This window comes from Larimichthys crocea, chromosome VII (genome assembly GCF_000972845.2).
Source record: "Larimichthys crocea isolate SSNF chromosome VII, L_crocea_2.0, whole genome shotgun sequence".
In the NCBI taxonomy this organism is placed as follows: domain Eukaryota; kingdom Metazoa; phylum Chordata; class Actinopteri; family Sciaenidae; genus Larimichthys; species Larimichthys crocea.
The window spans coordinates 26,091,683-26,114,523 of NC_040017.1; the positions used below are offsets into that span (position 1 = coordinate 26,091,683).

The 22,841-nt window shown below is 41.3% G+C and overlaps 4 protein-coding genes across 6 annotated transcripts; 3 read left to right on the forward strand and 1 right to left on the reverse strand.

Annotated features, from left to right (window-relative positions):
* Positions 1 to 896: 896 nt before the first annotated feature.
* LOC104934302 (uncharacterized) lies at positions 897 to 4,936 on the forward strand. 2 transcript variants are annotated; one of them, XM_019272941.2, is made up of 6 exons: positions 897 to 969; positions 1,063 to 1,131; positions 2,629 to 2,887; positions 3,124 to 3,157; positions 3,382 to 3,568; positions 4,575 to 4,936. In XM_019272941.2, the coding sequence occupies exons 1-6, from the start codon at positions 912 to 914 to the stop codon at positions 4,928 to 4,930; spliced, it is 963 nt and encodes a 320-aa protein (XP_019128486.1). In that variant the 5' UTR covers positions 897 to 911; the 3' UTR covers positions 4,931 to 4,936. The 2 variants fall into 2 exon arrangements, with proteins under 2 accessions (XP_019128486.1, XP_019128485.1); XM_019272940.2 differs by having other exon boundaries at positions 928 to 1,131.
* A 1,685-nt stretch (positions 4,937 to 6,621) lies between these two features.
* On the forward strand, positions 6,622 to 10,242 carry LOC104934278 (cytochrome P450 2G1). Its single transcript, XM_010749911.3, has 9 exons — positions 6,622 to 6,829; positions 6,927 to 7,089; positions 7,189 to 7,338; positions 8,199 to 8,359; positions 8,505 to 8,681; positions 8,884 to 9,025; positions 9,138 to 9,325; positions 9,402 to 9,543; positions 9,646 to 10,242. The coding sequence occupies exons 1-9, from the start codon at positions 6,665 to 6,667 to the stop codon at positions 9,825 to 9,827; spliced, it is 1,470 nt and encodes a 489-aa protein (XP_010748213.2). The 5' UTR covers positions 6,622 to 6,664; the 3' UTR covers positions 9,828 to 10,242.
* Positions 10,243 to 12,505: 2,263 nt separating this feature from the next.
* Positions 12,506 to 21,525, forward strand: LOC104934281 (cytochrome P450 2G1). The gene is made up of 10 exons (XM_019271422.2): positions 12,506 to 12,824; positions 13,067 to 13,229; positions 13,333 to 13,482; positions 14,053 to 14,213; positions 14,816 to 14,992; positions 15,921 to 16,062; positions 16,251 to 16,438; positions 16,529 to 16,670; positions 16,800 to 16,992; positions 21,419 to 21,525. The coding sequence occupies exons 1-9, from the start codon at positions 12,654 to 12,656 to the stop codon at positions 16,982 to 16,984; spliced, it is 1,479 nt and encodes a 492-aa protein (XP_019126967.2). The 5' UTR covers positions 12,506 to 12,653; the 3' UTR covers positions 16,985 to 16,992; positions 21,419 to 21,525.
* Positions 17,867 to 22,683, reverse strand: LOC104934280 (cyclin-dependent kinase-like 1). 2 transcript variants are annotated; one of them, XM_010749912.3, is made up of 10 exons: positions 22,221 to 22,677; positions 21,856 to 22,044; positions 21,487 to 21,608; positions 20,436 to 20,508; positions 19,638 to 19,728; positions 19,088 to 19,288; positions 18,812 to 18,894; positions 18,660 to 18,716; positions 18,362 to 18,514; positions 17,867 to 18,003 (listed from the first exon to the last, which is right to left on the reverse strand). In XM_010749912.3, exons 1-10 carry the CDS (start codon positions 22,245 to 22,247, stop codon positions 17,908 to 17,910), a joined length of 1,092 nt encoding a protein of 363 aa, XP_010748214.1. In that variant the 5' UTR covers positions 22,248 to 22,677; the 3' UTR covers positions 17,867 to 17,907. The 2 variants fall into 2 exon arrangements, with proteins under 2 accessions (XP_010748214.1, XP_019128467.1); XM_019272922.2 differs by lacking the exon at positions 17,867 to 18,003 and having other exon boundaries at positions 18,376 to 18,555; positions 22,221 to 22,683.
* Between the last annotated feature and the right edge of the window lie 158 nt (positions 22,684 to 22,841).

Genomic DNA, 22,841 nt, shown 5'->3' on the forward strand with positions numbered 1-22,841 from the left:
ATAAACATTACTGTCATATTCTATAAACATTTTGTTAAAATATTCTTTTGTAGAAAATGACAGCTTGTCAAAATAACACAAATATGCTCAACCCTTAGTGGAGTCTGACACTTTTGAACATCTGCTTCCCTTTTACATCAGGTCATCGAAATCCACTTGAAGATCTGTCAGATGGAGAAAAAAAAAAAGTCATTTTTTTAACCAACACTTTATGATTAGCCAGTTATCCCCAGAGAAATAGGCTTCAAACAAAGGTTTTGGCGTGTTGCTGTTGTCTTGCAGTAAATTTTAGATAATTTGACTGACTGTGGGATTTTCTATGTGACCTCTGACTTTTCCTGGATGAATCCAAAGTGAAAATAAAGGGAAGTCTGCAATAACTATAACTTTTTACTCATATTATTGCTTATTTCATATCAACGTGTGTATTTTTTTTTTTTTGCCTTTTGCATTCATTGACCTAATTTTATCTGCCAGCTCCCACTAAATCCTACTTACTGTGCTTTTTCCCCCCCATGCAATAAATAAACCGTGTCTCTCCTACATCCCTGTTGTTACGTAATGTTATTCTAACTATGGTAAACAAACACAGGCTGATACAACGAGTGACGTTTAATCCCACGTGGATATATATGACTTTGAAAAACTATTCAAATATTGGAGGTTATTGCTCGGAGCATGTATCGGGGGTAGATTAAAATCTTGCTTGGGCCTGCACTTCAACAACAGGCGTCCAGCTGTGCAAGAATAATAATCCCTCTGTTTTAATCTGCCTGATCCAAGCCCTGGTTCGGAGGCCATTCAAGGGCATATAGAGATACACTGGGAAGAAACAGGTTTGACGACAGTTGAATGATGAAGCTATTTTTAATCACCCATATGTCGTGTGCAACATGTGAATACAGGCTTAAATGTGTGTGAGTGTGTTGCTGAGAGGAGCAGTATGTGAAAGTCCAATGTGCCTAAATAGTGAGGATTATTGCATCTCTCTCTCTCTCTCCCTCTCTCTCTCTCTTTTACCCTATTTCCCAGCATCAAATGCTCTGCCTCTTCTCATTTTAGTCCCTGTTGCTGCGATGACCACAGGCATGAGCACAGCGGGCATTCATCGAGGCTTCCTCAGGAAATATGGTAGGCCTGCTTTGATTCCATAATCTGTGTGATGAAGGTGATAGACTTCATGTTTGTGTGCTCTTCTACACATCAGAGGTCAAGGTCATATCTGCAGTGACTTCAGAGTATGATGAACGTTTAAAAGATTAAATTTAGACTTAGTGCTTGTGATATTTTTGGTATTTATTCATCTTAGAGCAGCAGAGCTTATTATACCGTTGGCTTAACAACGAATGTTGAGGAATGGTGTCACATCTCGACACTGCAACTCTGAGATGAGTGATAACAATTTTGAGAATCACTTTATGTGATATAATCGCTCCCAGATGTGTTTTTACAGAATGACGAGATTTACATTTTTTCAAAGCCAAGTCAGGGATTCAGGATTCAGCCAACGTTTCATGTCTCTGCGCTGATGTCACATCTGTTTCACATCTACTTCAGTTTCAGTTAATAATGGCGTCATGCTGGCTCAGGGGACTGAGGCAGAATATACTGTTTACTAGCAATGTCAGCACTTCAGATTGTTTTTTTTATCTATCTCTTAACTGTAGATTAATTACAGTAAAGTGCCTTAACGATGTTTAATGTTAAATCCATGCAGTCAAATATAAATAGATGTTAGCACAACAGTGTCTCTCTCTCTCTCTCTGTCTTTAATCCTCTGAATTGTGAAATAGAGCAGGCAGATCTTCCCCATCCATCAACATGTGCCCTCCATCTATTATCATTATGTAATAATGGATGGCTGTCTGGGATACTTACAGTCTAATGCCATCTTTCATGTCCCGTGCTGTGCTTAAAAACTCACCGGTTCTGCATGTTAAACCTTTTCTTGCTCCAGGTTATATGAGAAATGTTGACTAACAGTGCATTATTGTTGCCTCGATGGCTGTTTACAGGGAAAGGGAGATTATAATGTATAATAAGAAGCTGAATAATAGAACAAGAGGTAGCTCGGGTCAATATAGTTTACATGGCAGTTGTTTTTCGACTTAAATCACCTGGGATAGGCTCCAGCCCGCCTCGACCCTGATGAGGATGAGTGGTTACAAAAAAGGGATGGGATGAATGAGAGTTGTTTTTCATGCTTAACAAAAGTGACTGACAGCAAAAGGCAATAATAATAACTGAAGGGAAAAACAAACAGAAACTTACTCTCACTGTAACTCAGTTTGCTGTCAGAGTTCAGGCTCCTGTGAAATAGACATTAGTGAGTTAGTTCATCACTTTGGTCCAGATTGAAACATGTCCAACAACTGTTGAATGGATTATCATGATCCCCAGAGGATGAATCCCAACAATTCTGGTGATGAACGACCAATAAACACGGACAAAAATCAGCATGTTTGCAATGTTAGTGCGAGTAAGTTGCCATGTGGACACTTAGTTGGTTAAAAGACCTTCATTGGTCTGTATTTTTACATTTGTTCTCATCTATAGTAAGCGTACTGTGTACCAGACTACTTACTAAAATAATGACACTGCCCCCTACTCTCCTTTTTTCTCTTGAAGGGGGCTTCATGTTTAAGCAGTGGAAAGAGCGATACATTGTCCTGACAATGGAGGGAAGCCTGATGGTGTGCCGTGATGCAGAGTCCCCTCCTGACCAGGTGGTAACACTACAAACCAACTGCGAGTCAATTGTAGAGGGACGGACGATTCTTGACCTGCCCAAGTTGCCTCCAGGGGGCAGGAGGGACTGCTGCTTCGCCCTCATCATGCCACAGAACAAGTTCCTGCTGCTTCTCACGGACAACCCCGATGACTGCAAGTGGGTCCAACCCCCAATCTCTGTCACACACACAAGTCCTTTGCCCCACTCATTATCTGTTACCACTTGCACACAATGACATATTGACACATGCTGGAATTTAAGGACTTATTTGTATAACTTCAGGCTGATAGGTATTAGTTTGGGTCAATAGGCTACTGCCCTTATGTTGTTATAAACATTTACAGACCTGGATCCAGTTCAGATATAATGACGTTTCATTTTATCTTTCACAGTCTGTGGCTGAATTTGATCAGGAAAGTGAGGGAGGTGAGTCAGCTTTGACTTGAGTCTGGACCTGCTGTGTGTTTATATATATAAATATCTAATAATATCTGAAAACATATGAATCTGTAAGCCTTGTAAAATCTGCACACTCAAAGGGAAGTCCTTGTAGATGATATTTTAAAGACTACAGTCTAGATGTGCTTTGTATAGAACATGTCATGAGCTCAGTAAATAAAAAAATATATCTTATCTATCTTATTTTCTAGGGTCTCATGTCACCCCTGGCCCTCCAAAGACAGTGCAGCATCACTCCCTGCATCACCGACAGAGACCCCCTGCCTGACTCCTCCAGTGATAAAGACCCTGGGTCACCCAGGGTCGGCGAGGGCACCCCTCCTTTGTCTCGAGTCACTGAACGTGGAGGCTCTTTCAGAGACAGAGGCCATAACCAAGGTAAGCCAGCAGGTCATCTGTAGTCACCTGAGAGATGGAGTAACTCACATGTTGAAGCTTCATTAAAGCAAGAGCAGAGGCATAATGACATTACATGTAAATAAAATCTGTCAGTGGTCTAAAGAACTGAAGTCAAGTGAGTCAAAATAAACATGACGACACATTTGACGGCATGAAGACACACACACACTTATACACCAAGTGCAAGTGTATTAGGTTACTGCCTCGATGTCGCACAGCTCGGGAGACAAAGTGTAAAATCTTTTATTATGAAAGTACAACAGAAAAATCACTCACTGGGAGGAAAACACTATATAATCTAAGAAAACAAAAACCACTCAAGAGGGAAAAATCTATAAAGAGCAAAGGCTTGACAAAGTATCAACAAAATATACAAAAACCTGACAAGACACGGATCAAAAGTAGTATGAACAAACTTGACTTGGATGAGGAGCTGGTTCACAGGTACGTAGGACAAGACGAACTGGCAACAGACAAAGGGAGACGCAGACAATATATACACATGGTTCAATGGGGAACAGGTGGGAAACACCAGGGGAAGAAGCAAGTTATCTGAAACGAGAGGACGGGAAAATTTCAAAATAAAACCAGCTTTCTTAGTCATGACACTCGAAGCATGTGTTGTGATCAGTTTTTAGTGGTCTTCTGTGTAGTGTTTTGATATTTTCTGAAGAAAGACTACAGTGTCGTTGCAGTCTCTCAGCTATGGGAGTGTGCAGTGTATACTGCAGCGTGGGGGTGAGTGTAAAGACTCATTCAGACACAGCTGCATGTACAGCTGGCCATATCAGGTCATTGTGACTAAAAGTAGCACAAGCAGTTTTCTGCTTACACGTCCAAGCAGACAACATGCAGTCATACCATATTAATAATAATGGTAATCTTTAGTTGATTTTAATCTTACTCTGGTTAAAAAACTGAAAAACAATCATCGAATGAATTCTATATTGTTGCATATTCCTAATTTTATTTTTCACTTCTACAGCCGGTGGATCACAGCGTGCTCTCCGTAGTGTTTCCATGTCCACCCCACACCGTGCGTCAGATTGTCTTCGCCATGGCAACAGCAGCGATGCCCGGGCGGTCAGGGCGGTGTGCCTGCTGATGGGAGGGGCAGCGGCCTCCTCTGCTCTGGGTTACCTCAACTCCTGCTCCCCTTCTTCTCCCCTTGCTAGCAGAGCCCCAGAGATTGCACATGGGACGGGGGGCTTCTCCGAGCTTTCCGCAGGGGGCTCCTTCCACGCCTGCAGCCAGGACGTCGACTCCCCGCACTTCAACAGCTTCGACTTTGAAGGAGACTCTGACTTTGATGCATTTGACTGTGGAGGATTTGCTTTTTAGTTTTGGCTAGAGAGAGAGAAGACCTTTTATTCTAAAACCCTTCTGTTGGTATTCCTTTATAATATAAGGGCAGTGTTATTAATTAATCACTTGTTGGGTTATCTATACGTCTGATTTATAAATTAATGAAGGTGTTCTTCCTGGCTTTATGCCTGTGCTCTTCAGGTAAATCATTCATGATCTTGACTCCTCTGAACACTGTCTGTCTGTGTTGTATCAGTCTTTCCATGCCACAGGACGGCTTGAGGTTAACTAGGTGAGCAGTATCATGATTCCAGACAGCTACACAGATGAGAAATGTTTTTGTCCCGGTCTTGTTACTCACCATCACATTAATTTTATACTTTGACTGTGAATGTTTTCTCCACATTGACGCTTCGCTCGGTATTCTTTTGTCCTGCTCTCTGTCATCACCCGCACATACCAGTATCTTACATGCAGTCCAAAGGTGAATAAATCCTGCTGTCACCATGACTGTGTGTCTTTCTGTCCACATCCATTTGATGTTTGTTGGCTTGTGTGGAATGTGAGTGCAGAGTTAGTAGGCCAAGGTTTAAAGAGGACGGGTCATGGAGCAGATTTGCACAGCAGAGGGCTGGGCTATGCAGAGCCCTAATGGACATGTCACACAACAGAAATAATCTCTTGAGTTTACATGTGCTTGATGTGGACTAAATGTCCTGAGGATATCCAGCACCCGCTCACAAACCTCTGAGTGAAAGGAAAGCCTGATGGAAGAAGGACTCAGCTGATCCGAACGCCATAATAATTGATGGAAATACACATTTTAAGAATATTTCCCTTCTGAATATGAATCTTTCTGCTTTTTAAAGCCCAGCAATGTCTGATCATTTGATCGGATTTATTCATACCATAAACATATCATAATATCATAAACGTTATAAAGCCTTGTTGCTCAATATCACCTCCAGCGAGTTTGACAGCTTTGCTGGATTACTCAGCACATGTATCCCTTTCTCATCAGCCACACTCTGTAATCCTTATCTCATTGTGATGGCTGTACATGCAACATAAACATTGGATATGTTACGTAACCGTTCATCATGCGGAAGTTCCCCTCATACACTCCAGTGCAGCTTGCACGGTAAATTGTTGATGATGTATAATGTATTAATATTATGTAGTACGTTTGAATGCTGTTATGACTTTGTGTCGTGTTGCTTGTTGTATGTGCATGCATTTGGTTTATATCACAGTGATTCCAGCTACTTCTGTGCAGATGTACAGTGTAGTTTAAACAATCAAAATAAAAGAAAATTTAAAAATCAGTTCACGGTTTATTGCACTCTGTGGCAGCAGTGATTTTGTAACAGGAGCACGAAGGGTTTAATACAAACAAATAATTCTGATCTGCCACTTGATGTGATTTTACAGTTAGTAGGAATAATAATATTCAGTATTTAAAGTTTGGATCGGGGCCTCTAGATATGGTCTTAACATTGTATGTCAATGGAAAGGAAAAGGACAAAAACACACACCAGCCAATCACTGCAGGGGCTCCTCCCCTGATGGTGAACCAGGTGAGGGTGCACTAATTTACACAACAGTCACATGGCTTACCTATTGCCTAGTGCATCGCTCCTGGCCTCCAGCCACCACCCTGTTCAATATAAACACAAATATTGGGATAGAGGGGCAAACACAGAGTAAAAGTGAGTATAAAAGCAAGCTGTTGACCAGACGGAGACGAGAAGGCAAAGTGTGAAGAGCGTCATGGACCTTTCTGCGACTGTGATCTTGGCAGGGCTGATCTCAGCTCTGCTGTGGCTTTTCAGTGTAAAAAGGAAATATCGTTTGCCTCCAGGACCCACTGCACTTCCTCTCGTAGGAAACCTGCCACAGCTGCAAAAAGATCAAGCTTTCAAAAGTTTTCTCAAGGTGAGTTTTGGAAACAGATCACAAAATAATAACTGAGGGGAAAAATGTCACAAATTGCACGTTGACTTCTGCAGAAAATATCTGTGTCTTCTTCTAGCTCAGTGAAATCTATGGTCCTGTGGTGACATTGTACCTGGGCTGGCAGCGGACGGTTGTTCTGGTAGGATATGATGCAGTGAAGGAGGCTCTGGTGGACCAGGCAGACGACTTCACAGGCAGAGGACCACTGCCGTTTCTGATGAAAGCCACCAAAGGCTACGGTATATAATCTGACATGATCATTCAGTGGTTTCATGCCTGCATGTCTTCTCTTGCATGCTCACATGCATGTTCAACATGCACACATTTCTATTTGTCAGGTTTGGGGATCAGTAATGGAGAGCGTTGGCGACAGCTGAGACGTTTCACACTGACGACCCTTAGAGACTTTGGGATGGGACGCAAGGGGATGGAAGAGTGGATCCAAGAGGAGAGCAAGCACATGACGGCCGAAATGAACGAATCGAAAGGTGTGTTTCCAACAACATGTTTCAATGTCAAGATAAATTTACTTTGTCACAGATTCAGCTTCAGTAAATGGGTTGTAAGTCTTTTAGTTTTAGTGCACGTGTACGATTCAACACGAGACACCGAGAACAAGAAAAACACACAAATCAATCTTAAATACCTCTGACAGGTCCGAACAGGTCTGACAGCCACATGCAGCCTTCACAAAACAAAACTGAAAAGACCCAAAAATAAAACTGCCTGACAACTAAAAAGGGAGTGTGTACGCTTTATTGGGTTGTTGGTGTATTTATACCTCTTTCTCCAGCTGCACTCTTTAATTCTCTTCTCTTTCTGGTGGCAGTTTGTGCAGAGTAAACACAGAGTATATTACATAACCCGCTAAAAACACTGAAGCTCGACTCACGGCTTTGATTCACTGAGATTACAAGTAGCACATTTTAAACTACATTTTAATAGCACATGTGAGAATTTTGTCTCATTGGAGGTGATCAGCTTTTGTGAAATTAATAATACTGAGTTATAAGATTAATGATTAAAATAAAAACGAGCAGACAACGTTGTGCTATCTATTCTAGGCCACAGATTGACACAAACACTGACACAACAGGATCCGAGTTGTAATAAATTAAAACCATCTTTTAAAGATACAGATATTTGTCCCACGTTGCTGCTGATGCAGTAAAACCGGTTACAGCAGGTTGTTAAAGGTGAGCTGCAAAAGTTTGAATATTTTCCTTTGGGCAGGTAAAAACATGTCCTCTCTGGATTTTCTGACCTTTCCAATGTCACTTTTGTTTTTTTTCTCTCATTAGTATTTTTCAAAAGAGGATTCCTACTGTGTTTTCCTCTCCTCCTCCAGGCAAGCCGTTTGACCCAATATTCTTGCTGAGCCGCACCGTGTCCAACGTGATCTGCTGCATGGTGTTCGGCCAACGCTTCAGTTACGACGACAAGAAGTTCCTGCACCTCCTCGACATCATGTCTGGGGTTTTAAGGTTTAATAGTGGCTTTGTCGGCCAGGTAAGTTGTTTTTTAGTCCTTATATAAGCTTCATGGCAGGAAAATTGTGTAACACACACTCCAATACAGCATTTTATTATATACTGAACACACTTTCTACATTATCATCCCTGAGAAACAAAGCTGCAGTGCTTCCTTCTCGCAGATGTACAACATCTTCCCCTGGATAATGGAGCATCTGCCGGGCCCACAGCATAAAATTTTTACCAATATCGAGGAGGTGAGAGAGTTTATCAAGATGAAGATCCAGGAGCACAAAGACACACTGGACCCAAGCTCCCCAAGAGACTATATCGACTGTTTCCTCATGCGAATGGATCAGGTCAGGACACTAAACTAAAAGTTAAAACTTCTCTCCTCTTTATCTTGGGTCCTAATAATTGTTTTCGTTCTTAATTGCAGCTGCGACAAACTTAGGAATAAATCCAGTTTTAATACCCACATCCAAATGATCTGTCACCTGCTGCTCAAAGTGTATTTTAAAGTTTATAAAATAATATTCTTTTACCACTTTGTCCTCTCAGGAAAAAGACATCCCCACAACTGAGTTCCACTATGAGAACTTGATCTCTACAGTGCTGAATCTATTCCTGGCAGGAACAGAAACCACGTCCTCTACCATAAGATATGCCCTCAGCGTGTTGATCAAACACCCCGACATACAGGGTAGGTCCCAGCTGAAGACACAGTCGTCTTATTGTACTTGTTCTAAATAAATTGGGGGGTATAGAACAGAAAAAAAAAACCTTCAGAAACACATTTTCTTTGTCCTGTACAGAGAAAATGCAGCAGGAGATTGACACTGTGATTGGACAAGACCGCTGTCCCAGAATGGAGGACAGGAAATCCCTCCCCTTCACAGACGCAGTCATCCATGAAGTCCAGCGTTTCCTGGACATAGTCCCCTTCGGTCTCCCTCATTTTGCCCTTCGGGACATCTCTTTCAGGGGCTACACAATCCCCAAGGTGCTCTTCATCACAAGATATCTTCATTCAAGGAAAAAATGCATCAATACACTAACATGATATCTTGTCCTAACAGGACACTGTGATTATGCCCTTGTTGCACTCTGTGCTGAAAGAGGAGAAACAGTGGGCATCTCCTCTGTCCTTCAACCCTCAGCACTTCTTGGACCAGAACGGCAACTTCAAGAAGAATCCCGCGTTCCTGCCATTTGCTGCAGGTCCATGCTGACAGATATACCCCTAATCAATGTGTTTTATTTGTTTGTGAGCATAGGTTTCTGGTACTCAATGCACCATCTCATCATTGTGTCTCTTCACAGGGAAAAGAGCCTGTGTCGGCGAGGCTCTGGCTCGTATGGAGCTTTTTCTCTTCCTTGTGACGCTTCTGCGGCATTTCACCTTCTCCCACGCCGAAGGCCCTGACGGTATAAACCTCATTCCAGAGTACAGCGGCTTTGCTAATGTGCCTCGCAGGTACCAGATCATCGCCACGCCGCGGTGAAAAGAGGACCTTGAATTACTCACAAGGGCAACTGTACAAAAAGGATTGTTGTATCGTGCTACAGCAGTTTGTAGATGTTTGTTTGACTCAAAATGAATTATGAACGCTTTTGTCTTTTAGTTTGTTTGTTTCTTGTACAGTATATTTTTCTTTTGGTTGAAATTTAAGAAATTCTTGATCACTGTGAACTCAGTCAAATGTATTACTGCTATAAAAATGTATTGGTGGAAGTCCTTGTGTACAAATGGAAATAAATAACTTCTGCTGTGGAAGAACACAAAGTCCTGGATTTCTACTGTAAAACATTAATCTTAAATATTGATCTTTTGTATTTATATATTTTTTTCAAGAATATTACTTATATTTAAACATAACAAGAAGAAGTATCATTCATGCTCAGGACCTACTTTTCTTTCCCATCATCGGAAACTAAATTTGTACTAAATTTCCTGTGTACTGTTTCAAGTGTGTCTTATTTTAGGAGAGAAATAAATAAATCATTCAAATATATTATTATATATATAATATAATAAGCTTGGATACTGGTGGATCTGTTCAAGGAACAACCAGCTCGACTCTCAGACTCTCACTGGTTAAACAGCCCACCCAGTAAAGTACAGTTTGTTATTCTGGTGTACTGATTGTAGCAAAACCAGCGTTAACATTTGGTAGCTCTCTTACTACAACATATACTACATTACATACAAGCATTATATTTTAGTCAATGGATGACTATAGTGAATGAATATTGAGTTTACACACTAAGTTGGGTGATAAAAATATCCAGATCTTGGCTTTGAGATTTAAAACAATGTGTGAATTGATTTTTTCCTGACGCAAAGAGACGCAGGATCACAAAGACATCACGCCGGCCAGGAGGTGTGCCGAAAAACAGGTAGACTTTTATTCTCGTACCAAACAAAGGTGGACTTATAAGACAAACGGGTGCTGCTCTTCCCATAGCATACAAAACAAACTACTAACTAACCCCCAAAAACATTCTCAACTCTGATCGGCCTTCTCTCCAGTTCAAATTATCCTATCAGAGTAGATCTGTGAAAGGAACAACGGACACAATTAACAAAAATAATAATAATTTCCTTGATTTGTTTGTCCCAACAAACACAAATTAAATCCTGCAATATAAACCCAAAAAGAAAAATACAGTACATTCAGAACTAATCTACAAAATGTACAACATGAACAATTTAACTTAATTAACTGAAATATTTCCACCCATTCCATCTTCCAATCAAAACAAATCCCACCTCCTTTTAGCCTCCATAAAAGGGAAGCTACAGCGGCGTGCTCCCTCTTTACGCCCATGCACAGACGATTGGAAACAGGTGACAAACAATTGTTTAGTTGTAAACGATTAAAATGAATACAGCAAACAGTGAGGGAGTTAGCACTTCCTCACATTCCCTTTAGTGCTTATTTTATCTAAATGTTCTTTATTTCAAGGAGTGTAAGAAAACTTTAAAAAAACATGCACAGTAGAATTACTGTAAGATGTATTTTATTGGAGACAAAAACCTCGACAGAGTTATCCAAAACAATAAGGCTGTGAAGAGTCTCCCAGAAAGGAGAACGAGGCCAAACTGAAGTTAACAAAAATCACTCCCAAGGAGGAAAATCCAAAGGCTACAAAACAACTTAAACCACTACTAGAAAAAAAGGTAAAGAAACAAAAACTCTCCTTAAATGTGGAGGCTGGACAACACTACATACACGATAACCAAGAACTGAAAATCTCTCCAAGGGAGGCTGACAATAAATAAACAAAAAAAATCACTCTTTCCAGGCAGGAAAAACTCTCAAACATACACACTGTGGCTTTGAACAAGACTTTGGAGCTGGCTTTGGTGATCAGACATGAGACAAAACACTTTGGCACAAACAAATGGAGACACAGAACCTATATCACACATGGGTGATGGGAACAGGTGGAGACAATCAGGAATCACAGCAACAGGTGACACACAAGGGAAGGGCAAGTGACCTGAAACGAGAGGGCAGGTAAATTTCAAAATAAAACAGGAAGTCACAAGACAAAAACACCAACATATCACTACGTTGTGACAAGCACAGTGAAGACCTAAACATGAACTCTACTCACAGAGCCTTCACTCTCTACTAATCAGCCTTGTACACAAATAAAACAAAGAGGTATTGGAACAATTACCACGAGTCATGAACGAGCTTTAATTCTTTAATTATACTTTTTTTTCTGCCGTCTGATTGGAGCTTAAAGGAACTTTACTTGCTCATATTATCTTCTCATCTTTCTTTATCTTTTACTCCTGTATGTTTGTTATGCACCCAAAACACCAAAGCAACACTTATATACTTAACCTATATGGCCATAAATAAAAAAAGATACTTAAACATTTTAAGTTTCCCTATAATATTCCCCAAATTAACTATTTCTATTGAATTATTTATTTATTAAACAAAAAAAAACAGCAATATATAAATAAAAGTAAATATTTTTGTCTTCAAATTTGAAACTCAACATTTTGGAGAAATACTGTAAAAAGAAGCAAAATAAAAAAAAAAGTTTGAAGCATTTTATTATTATTACTATTATGCAAGCCTTATGCGAACTTATTTGCAATCTTTTAGGTGAGATTTAGTTGAGGTTAAGCTGAACACTGAGTTTAGTCCAGCCCTCACTGGGCTGCAGGGGATTCAGTCAAAGGTTGATCTCTCCTGAATCAGCAGTAACAGCTCTATGTGTTTGTACAGCCACGTGCTCTCTCTAAACTAAAGAGCTCCTTCAGTTAATTGCAGACAAAGTTCATTTTTGTCTCGTCGTGGATCAGTATGGAGTTCTCCGGCGCGTTGATCTCTGGTGGGCTGCTTCTTGTTTTGCTGTGGCTGTTGAGCCTGAGGAGCCGCAGACAGTTTCGTTTACCTCCCGGACCTTCAGGCCTGCCTATCATAGGAAACCTGCCACAGCTGGACAAGAGAGCTCCATTTAAAACTCTGTTAAAGGTGAGAACGACAGACCGACTCATCTGTTTACCTGTACATGTTAATGTTTAGCTTTGTGTAACCTTCTGTTTGTTATTGGAACTGTCTTCTTATTCTAAGGAACAATTTGCCAACTTCACTTGTGTCAGTCATCCAGTAGTCTTGTTTTTGACCTACTTGTGCTTTTTTACGAGTCTAAAGATATCAGTTTTGCACTTTTCTGCATGTTCACAGGTGTGTTTGCTGCTCTGTTTTTCCTCCAGTTCAGTGAAACCTATGGCCCTGTGATGACTGTGTACCTTGGCCGTCAGCGCACTGTGGTTCTGGTCGGGTATGATGCAGTCAAAGAGGCGCTGGTGGACCAAGCGGATGACTTCACTGGCAGAGGCCCTCTTCCTTTCCTGATCAGAGCTACCAAGGGCTATGGTAACATGTGAACAGCTATCACACTAAGCAGTCGATTTCTGTCTTATGTGGCAGCCAGATTTATTTAAAGTTTCTTCAAATTACCATCTATGCACCCTCAAAGGTTTGGCTGTCAGTAATGGAGAGCGCTGGCGGCATTTGCGGCGTTTCACCCTGACGACGTTAAGAGATTTCGGGATGGGACGCAAAGGGATGGAAGAGTGGATCCAGGAGGAGAGCAAGCATCTGGTGGCCCGCATGAAGTCTACCAAAGGTATGTTTGTGTGACAGTGACTGTGCTTGCCTTATTTGTTTGCTCTGTTTGTGTATTTCTCAACCAGGTAAAACGGGTCACCCTCGTCTTGTTCCAACAAGTAACTATGGCCTTGCTTAAATAGATGAAAACAACTTTTAAATTGGAGATACTTTAGCTGAGCTTGTGTGCATTTATTTTACTTGAATGCAGTGTGAATTAACACATTAAAATAAAGAAATTAGAGATTAGCTGACTGGAGTGACTGGTCAAGAGACAGATAGTCCAGAAGTACTGGTTGGAAAAATCCTAAATGCTGAGAGACTGGTTTGAGGAAAACTTTGATAGAAATTTGAGTTTATCTGCGTGTGTGTGGTTTTTGAAATAAGCAAGTAAAAACAAAGCAGGAAAAACATAATACAAATGATTAACAACAGATTACAGCTACTTAAACTAGATATTAAACTAATAGCTAGTCGACAGCAAAATGCTTTAAGGCACCAACTATATCACAAATGCTGGAGCCGTCCATGTATGACAGTTGTGGAAAAGATAAAACACAACGCTGAATGTTTGCTTCTTTGTCTCCAGCCGCACCTTTCGATCCCACCTACTTCGTGAGCTGCACCGTGTCCAACGTGATCTGCTGCTTGGTGTTTGGTCAGCGCTTCAGCTATGATGATGACCACTTCCTCTACCTCCTGCAGACAATCTCAGACACGATCAAATTTGGCAGCAGCCCCTGGGGTCAGGTAAGAGGAGGAGGGTTACTGTTAGGAAAACCACTGCTCAGCTGGAAGATCTTCTGTTAAAGAGCATATTTAACAGTAGGAGAAATAACTACTGCAGGTGACGGACACAGTGATGAAGGGGTGATTCCTCTCGTGTTATACAAGCTACACAAAGCTTCTACAAGCACTTATTAACCTGCTGTGGTCTAATTATACTGTCAATGACTGTGGCTGAGCGAGGACAACTAAAGAAAACGAACACAGTGTCAGCACAATGGTTCAGGTTTCCAGGGTCATTAAAAAATCAACATCCAATTTGCTGAAGTCCAGCAACATTCGGTTTGTCCTTTGGGACAGTTTATTTTGATCAATCTTTCGGGGTTTTGTTGTTGTGCTTGAGTTACAGCATAGTTTTTTTTATTTGTATCACTCTGCAGTGGTTTAATATCTGTTGCATATTGTCATTTGTAGTGGTGAAGAACTTTATTTGGTTGCTTTGCCCATTTGTTTGTGTTTTCTCAAATCATCCTTACGTAGCGTTAAAGTGTATTTCGTTATATTATATACTTGTATAGACAGTTATACATTTCTACTCGGTTTTAGTAGTTTTTTCCCCACGACAGCTGTATAACATCTTCCCTCGGTTGATGGAATGGCTACCAGGTGAACAGCACAAGATGTTTGCCAGAATCGATGAACTGAGAGAGTTTGTGATGAAAAAGATCCAGGAACACCTGGACACGCTGGACCCCACCTCACCCAGAGATTATATCGACTGCTTCCTCATGAGACTCGATCAGGTATGACCATTAATAACCGACATGTTACGCTTACTTATTCACATGTACATAGATAGTTCTGCAAATACTGAGCCCTCTACGCCAGCGGTCCCCAACCTTTTTTGTGCCACGGACCGGTATAGAAACAACTTTTAAAAAACACATTTATTAAAAATAGAAAAGTTTACAAAAAAATATATCTTCATGCTTTGGCGTCTGCTTGCCATAGACCAATAAAATACAACTAAAACCAAAGTGCCGGTCCCATCTGGGGGTAATGGGAGACAACGACACCCGAAGTGTGTTACTTAAGTCCAGTCTACTCCGTAATTTGGTTTTGGTCTCTGTCACTGTTGAAAATCCTGTTTCACAAAGATAGGATGTTGGAAATGGAAGCAAGGCATTCAATGCTTTTTTTTGTGTCTCTCTGGATCTCTGGAAATTCTGCCTTGATCTTAATCCAGAACACCAGCAGAGATGTTGTCTGAAAAGTATTTTAAGGGCACCGTCATTTGCAATCTCCAGCAGTTGATCTTCTTGCACGGACAGGCTCGATTCACCTGGTCTGTTCACAAATGGGTCACGTATCCATTCTTTCGAAGTTCGGGGGTCTTTTGTGGTTGGGAAGTACCTGTAGTCTGTTAAATGCAGCTTTCTTTTTCTTCGAAGTCGAAGGCTCTTCTTCTGTTTCCTCATTGGGTCTTTTTCCTTTTCCAAACAAGTTTGTTTTTTACTTATTTCTGCTAGCTTTTGGGTTAAATTTTTGATCTTGTGACCGAGAATCAAATAGTTTCTTTTATTCAGGGTTAATAGGCCCACGGACCGGTAGTTGGGGATCTCTGCTCTAGGCCACTAGCTGCAGAGATGATCTCTATGAACTGGAACATCTTGTATTTTGATTCTTTAGGTTGTCATTGTCAGTAAAGTGGTTCCTGTTTCATTTCTTTAGGAAAAGCATTTCCCCACAACGGAGTTCCACTTTGACAACTTGGTGTCGACAGTGTTGAATCTGTACCTGGCAGGAACTGAAACCACCAGCTCGACTATCAGATTTGGACTAAGTGTTCTGATCAAACACCCCAACATACAGGGTAGGTCACTGAAGCAAAGATAAAGGAAAGTATATGTACACTTGCTTTGTCTAGATACGATAAGATGACCTTTGAATCAAAGATTTTCTTTTAAACGCATCACAAGATTATTGCAGATCTTTTCTAATAGAGTTATGGTACTGTAGCTGTAGCTATAACTTCCTCTGCCTGTTTTCCTCATCCTGAAGAGAATATGCAGCAGGAGATCGACGCTGCGATTGGACAGGAGCGCTGTCCTTCTATGGAGGACAGGAAATCCCTCCCATTTACAGACGCAGTCCTCCATGAAATTCAGCGTCTTATTGATATCGTCCCCATGAGCATCCCTCACTGCACACTCCAGGATATCTCTTTCAGGAGTTACACAATTCCCAAGGTATTCTGGTTCACAACAAAGTGTTATTGACGCAGAACTTTTCCACATAATAGAAAACGTGTCATCTAATATGATGCTTTGTCTCAACAGGATACATTGATTATTCCCTTGTTGCACTCTGTGTTAAAAGAGGAAAAACTGTGGGCGACCCCTTGGTCCTTCAATCCTCAGCACTTCTTGGACCAGAATGGCAACTTTAAGAAAAATCCTGCATTCCTGCCATTCTCTGCGGGTAAATTAAGTACATTTCCTTCTATCCTACTACATTTTACTCAGAAATCATGGTTAAATCACTTTGTTTGTGTTTAAGAGGCAGATCATAAACCCAGCTCTTGGTTGGTTTGTTTGTTTTATCTGCCAGGAAAGAGAGCATGTGTTGGAGAGTCACTCGCCCGCATGGAGATTTTCCTCTTCGTGGTGTCACTTCTGCAGAATTTCACCTTTTCTTGTCCAGGCGGACCCGACAGTATCGATCTCAGCCCTGAGCAGAGCAGCTTCGCCAATGTGCCTCGCAAATACAAGATTATTGCAACTCCCCGGTGGTAATTCTTCAGGTATTTAACCTCCAACAAGATGCAGTTTTTATCAAATGAAAAACTGTCAATCATCTTGCGACCAATTGTTCTGTTCTGGTCCTTAACCCCAGATTAACACCCTCTGGTTTACAGCACTTGGCACCAGTGGTGTAGTGCAGGACATACGCAGGTATCCAGAGTATACCTACTTAGATTTCAGTCAGTGCACCACCCACTTCTAAATCCCCTCTGCATATCATTCAACAGTATTCTGTGAGCTCATTTTTCAAGTCAAGTCAAGCAGCAGAAGTTTAGTCTTACATATCATTGTTTATAACACAGGGCATTGATAGGCTGCTAAAACTGATGGGGGGCATAAATTAAGAGTATGCCTAACACCGCTGCTTAGCACAGTGATGCAAAGCAACGACTTACATCTGTAATTTGATGAGTTCAAGGTCAGTAGATCAATCAAGCTGTGTGTCAGCCTGTCAGTGTGTCCATGCATGTTCCAGTGTATCACTGTCTTGTGTCTGAGCAACAGCGTGAATGTCCATGTCAGACTATGTCGGATCATTTTCAAAGACCGAAGCTGCAATATGTTAGGAACTCATCGAATTACTCCGAGTACCAACTGCCATGGCGGGTTTTATTAAACCTTTAAATGACACATCGAGTATACAGCCTCATGTGGAACCACTGTATTTTATATTTTTTTGGTTTTATAATACAAAATGTACAACATGTGCACTACACCTAAAGCTAACTGATGCATTAATTTATTCTAAGAAAATTAACATTATTTTAAAATCTCGTCCAGGTGCTCTAACTGTCGTGTCCTGTGTAGAAGAATGTGAAGAGATAAGTAGTATATGCGACTGTATACAAATTACTGCACGAAGCGTAGCACAAGTCCATATTTCTCCATTCAGCCACCAACAATCTGCTGCTTTATTAAATGTTGGGCAGGTGATATTTATGCTTCACATGTTTCTTGACGTCCGGTGCTGGTGAGATGTTGCTGTTTGGTAACTGAGGCAGGTACTGAGCCTAGAGAGAGGAAACAGATCACGAGAGTAAACCACCTGACAACAACCATCTCCTGTGCGATTCTCTGAAACGTTTTAAAAAATTTACATGATTATTTATCAGGATATCTAGCAGCGAAACTATTCTATACTTTAAGTTAGCTGTTTAAAAGTAGGTGTCTTCTCTAGTTGATTGGAAGCAGTAAGCTGTGTATTATGTTTTCAACCCATAGCAGCATTTTCAAACCTACAGCACTAAAACTTTATACTACAAAGATTGTGGGGTGTCACTCAAAGACAATGAACCTCTCCCAGCTCCTTTTCTGTCTTTGCCAGTGACCAATTTGGCATCATTGGATGATTTCTTGCACCGTACTCACCCCTGCCTGTCTACGTCGGGAGCCTTTGTCATGTCGTCTCCCTGGGCGCTCTCCATCACGGCCCCAGTTGGCTCCTCCTTCTTCCTGGAAGTAAGGCAACTCCAGCAGCTCTTGACAGGACAGCCGGAGAGAGGGGTCCATCACCAGGCACGACTGCTCACACGAAGATTCAAAAAAGACTGAGCCTCTAAAAGCTGTCAACAAAAGTACCAACCTAGCTTTTCTGTACTCTAACTTCTTGTTGCTTATCAGAGGCTTTTATTTTGCAATGATACAATATAACATGAACATAATATACCTTCATAACCTGGAGGGCATGAGGAGACACTCCATGGAAGCGCTTTTCCAAGGGCTCCTAAGAGCGAAGACGAATGGAAAACAATGCCATCAAACACACTTCATCGCCTCTCCATTGTTCAAATGCATTCTGAATGGTAACAGGACTCGTACCGTTGTGTCGGGTTCGGGAATACTAACGCCACTGAAGAAAACATTGGAGCGGAAGACCTGCTGGTGACGAGGGATCAGGTCACCTGAGGTCAGAAGTGAGAGCATCAGTACCAAAAATTCCAAGGTCCAATGCTTTCTATAAAGATTGAACTATTAGTCTGTGTGATAGAAGATAGAAGAACTACTGTTGAATCTTCATGGGAACTGTAGTTGTGTGAGTGAATCTCTGTGAATCTATTTTAAGGATTTGATTGATCTGAGCCTTTATCAGCCTACCCAGAGTTTTTCGGATGAGGTAGAGCTGGTCAACGTCGGACTTCCCGGGCCACAGTGGATTCCCATGTAGCAGCTCGGCAAAAACACAGCCCAGAGCCCAAACGTCCACGGGAGGCCCGTACTGAGTGTCTCCGACCAGCAGCTCAGGGGCCCGGTACCAGCGGGTCGCTACGTAGTCTGTATAGTCATCCTCTGGTCCCGCTAAGTATACAACATACAGACAGAGGGAGATAACTAGTATGGACAGGCGTACACTTAGATGCTGAATAATGAACACTAAATAAAAGGGGATTACAAGGCATGCTGAATGACCACATGTTAATGTATGGTAACGTAACACCGAAACCTAAGGCAGGAAGAGTAAACAGAGACACGCTACACAGAGGCGCTCTAACTGGCTGAATGGTCGTCCTATGCGATGTATTCATTGGAACATTGAAAGTGAGGAGGCCATCAGCTGGACCGGGATATAGGTGCTGTGTTGAATAAGTCATTAGAGGCACGTTAACCCTAAATGCACATAATTGCACCGGCACTCTGGATGACCTACTCAGAATACGGGCGAAGCCAAAGTCGCAGAGCTTGATGACTCCGGTTTTGGTGAGGAGGATGTTCTCTGGCTTTACATCGCGGTGGATGCACTGCAACATAAACGCTCAGCATCAAGGATTTGGCAACATGATACACAGTCTCTTAGTGACAGGAGAGAGAGAGAGGTGACGGATTAGCAATGGACATGGACGAACAATGGCAAGAGATCAGAAACCCATACGCATTTCAGTGTTGAAACTGAACACTGCGTTGCAGTCACTGAGACTTAAATGATTCCTGTTGTGGGAAATTGAAGCCTGAACAAAAACAGAGTTTGATCATTTGCAGTCTGGAATTTTACATTATCTTCGTTAGACAGATTAGAGTGACTGTGGTTTGAAATCGTACAAATTAGTGAATAACTTAACAGTCAAATCTCATCCAGACTCTGAAAATTGAGCTAGTAAACTATTCTGACATGAAAACAGTAAGCAAATGATCTTAAAATAAAAAAATAGGACTGCTCTTGCCCACACGAGTATTTATATAGTCATACTATACTATAAATATTTATATATACACACATATAATGAATATGTTCAGAAGAAGTCTGTCTTAAAACAAACTACTGCTGCTGTCCAAATAGTGAGTAATAGTCATGCTACAAAAGGATCACTGCAAAATCAATGACATAAAAGCTTTGGTCAAATACAGTCTTTAAATAAACACAGCGGTAAATGAGTCATACAATACAATACATAAAAATCAAATGAATATAATATAATAAATCAAGTCCCGGGTTAAAAAATATACTGACGTTGTGCTTGTGGCAGAAGTTGACGGCCTGCAGCGTCTGCCACATGATACTTTTGAGCTGAGCCTCAGGTACCCTGCAGAGGACAAGAGACAAAAGAAATATTGATTGTTGTGGAACAAAGTCACGTTTTCCTCGTCTATTATTCCAGAGATTTCAAAAAAAAAAAAAAGAAGTGGCGCTTTATACACAGCGCTCTCGTCGCCCCGGGTAACCTTAGGACTGTCTCTAACGGCAACAGCGCCTTTGTTTTCAGGAGCGGCTAGAGTTTCTGCTGCACAGCCTTGTGGGAAAAAAAGACAGCAGGCGTGTGACGAAATAGTTCACCAGAAGAAAAATAAATAAAATAAACAAACTCTTTTTACTTAAATACTCGATGTTTCGCTTTAGACCTGGAGATTCCTCTCGCGCTTTGTTGCCAGCATTCACGCGTCTTTAAAATCTCTTGGCGACAGTCTTACAACTCTCTTTGTAATTCACCCCCGTTCCTATAAATGCACACGCAATGAGTTACATGGTAAACTGTTGACTCTTTAAAAAGAGCGGCCGACTTCAGCCCACAGTGTTAGAGTACCACAGTGTATAAATACTCCATCACAGCTAAATGTGCTGCGTAAAAGTAAGAAATATTATCAACAAAATGTCATTAACGCATCAAAAGTAATAGGATGTCAACATGCAGAAGGAAAGCCCCTGTCAGTTTGTACATGAATATACTGTATAATTATAATATTTGATGACATTTGACATGCAAACAGTATTTTAATGCTGTAGCTGGTTTAGAGGAACTACTAGAGTAGTTAAATAACTGTGGTGAAATATTTGGTACCTGAAATCTTCATCTGAAAAGTAACTATTACCTGTGTCAGAGGTAATGGAGTAAAAACGTATTTGTCGTGAAGATTCAGTATAGAAATATAAAGCACAGTACTTAACAGATGAACGATTTTCTCCACCTGTCTCAATAACTCGCTGCTCTAATTCAGAACAACTCGTGTTCGTGATCGTCACCGGTTCACTTGGCAGGACGCACGGCAGTCTCTACCTGACCTACCCTCTCGGGTGTTTGTCCAGCTCGTTGAGGACCGTCTGCTCGCAGAACTCGAGCACCAAGTGGAGCCGTCTTTTCCGTCTGAAGACCTCCAGCAGGTTGACCAGATTCACATGCTTCAGCTGCTGCAGGGGGCCAACCGAGAACATGGACAATGAGTCAGTGCTGAACGAAATGTTGGACAGAATTAAACATTAAACATCTGTAAAGATCTTTGTTTTGTGTATAATTACAATAACACTTGTGCATGTTCCTGAAAGATTAGATTATATAACTTAATGAGTGAATGTGCACCTGTGTGTGCAGGTGTCCACCTGCGGTGTTCGATGTGAGCAAACTTGATACTATTGGGTAATACTAATCTCTTCTTACCTTCAGCATGCGGATTTCTCGCATTGCAATCTTCTTAATGACCGGGTCATCTTCAGATTCGACAAATTTCTTTATAGCAACTATCTGGTCGGTGTCTCTGTGTCTGCATTTGAACACCACACCGTAGGAACCTTCACCGATCTTGGCCAGCTTTTCATATTTCTCCATTGGGCAGTTACTCGCTGTCACCTGTCAAAAGGTCAAACAAACTCATCACCTCACTAAAAAAAATAATAAAAGTCTTTATAATAATGATGCTTCAACATCCCCCAAATAAAATCCAGACACTGAACTTAGAATAATATATTATTATTCAAAAGGTTGTAACCTCAGAGATAATTCCACAGTGTCAGGAGATGTCTCACCTGTCCAGAATCTGAAAGGGTCTTCATCGACAAGTCAGCAACCAGAGTCCATCAAAAAGTCCGCAAAGCTCGCCTGCATGTGGGCCAAAGTGTGAGCAGACACTTTTTTCACAACAGTATGAAACAGTAAAAGGATTTCACAGGTGTGTGCCCTGATCCTGATCCTGATCCTGCTCCTGCTTCAGTCTGTGTCTCCTCGTCCTGTGCGTCGTCACCACCTTGGTAACGCTCCTTGGTTGTTGTTTTATCTCCTTTAACTCAGTGCAAGTCTTCTTCTTTTAATCATGTTGTAAATATTAAAAAACGCTGTTTGCTGCATTCAGAGACAAAGAAACAACGAGCTGCTCACTGCGACGTTTAACTTACCCCCCTTAGAAACTGCGCAGGAAAGAGCGGCAATAACGTGGCGCTCGATTCTCAACGCTGGGTGCGCAAGTTAAAAGGACGCATGTGAATACACACATGCGTTGTAACCATGGCGACAGTTTGTCGACTGGTGTAAATTAATTAAAAATATCATAAAAGCTGCAAGATAATGGAAAATTAGTTTGTATATTGATAATAAGAGCAGTATTCATTTTGAGTACAAATACCTTTATTTTACCTCTAATCAGTGGAAAG

Bases quoted from the DNA above. Each gene is read 5' to 3' on its own strand.
- LOC104934302 (XM_019272940.2), top strand. From the start codon at position 957: ATGTGCCTAAATAGTGAGGATTATTGCATCTCTCTCTCTCTCTCCCTC. The intron at 2,888-3,123 runs GTGGGTCCAACC...TATCTTTCACAG, and splicing joins GACAACCCCGATGACTGCAA to TCTGTGGCTGAATTTGATCA. The intron at 3,158-3,381 runs GTGAGTCAGCTT...CTTATTTTCTAG, and splicing joins TGATCAGGAAAGTGAGGGAG to GGTCTCATGTCACCCCTGGC.
- LOC104934278 (XM_010749911.3), top strand. From the start codon at position 6,665: ATGGACCTTTCTGCGACTGTGATCTTGGCAGGGCTGATCTCAGCTCTG. The intron at 9,026-9,137 runs GTAGGTCCCAGC...TGTCCTGTACAG, and splicing joins CAAACACCCCGACATACAGG to AGAAAATGCAGCAGGAGATT. The intron at 9,326-9,401 runs GTGCTCTTCATC...TTGTCCTAACAG, and splicing joins GGGGCTACACAATCCCCAAG to GACACTGTGATTATGCCCTT.
- LOC104934281 (XM_019271422.2), top strand. From the start codon at position 12,654: ATGGAGTTCTCCGGCGCGTTGATCTCTGGTGGGCTGCTTCTTGTTTTG. The intron at 12,825-13,066 runs GTGAGAACGACA...TTTTTCCTCCAG, and splicing joins CATTTAAAACTCTGTTAAAG to TTCAGTGAAACCTATGGCCC. The intron at 14,214-14,815 runs GTAAGAGGAGGA...TCCCCACGACAG, and splicing joins GCAGCAGCCCCTGGGGTCAG to CTGTATAACATCTTCCCTCG.
- LOC104934280 (XM_010749912.3), bottom strand. From the start codon at position 22,247: ATGAAGACCCTTTCAGATTCTGGACAG. The intron at 18,717-18,811 runs GTACGAGTCCTG...CTTCGCTCTTAG, and splicing joins TTCCCGAACCCGACACAACG to GAGCCCTTGGAAAAGCGCTT. The intron at 18,004-18,361 runs GTGAGTACGGTG...TCCTCTCTCTAG, and splicing joins CCCGACGTAGACAGGCAGGG to GCTCAGTACCTGCCTCAGTT.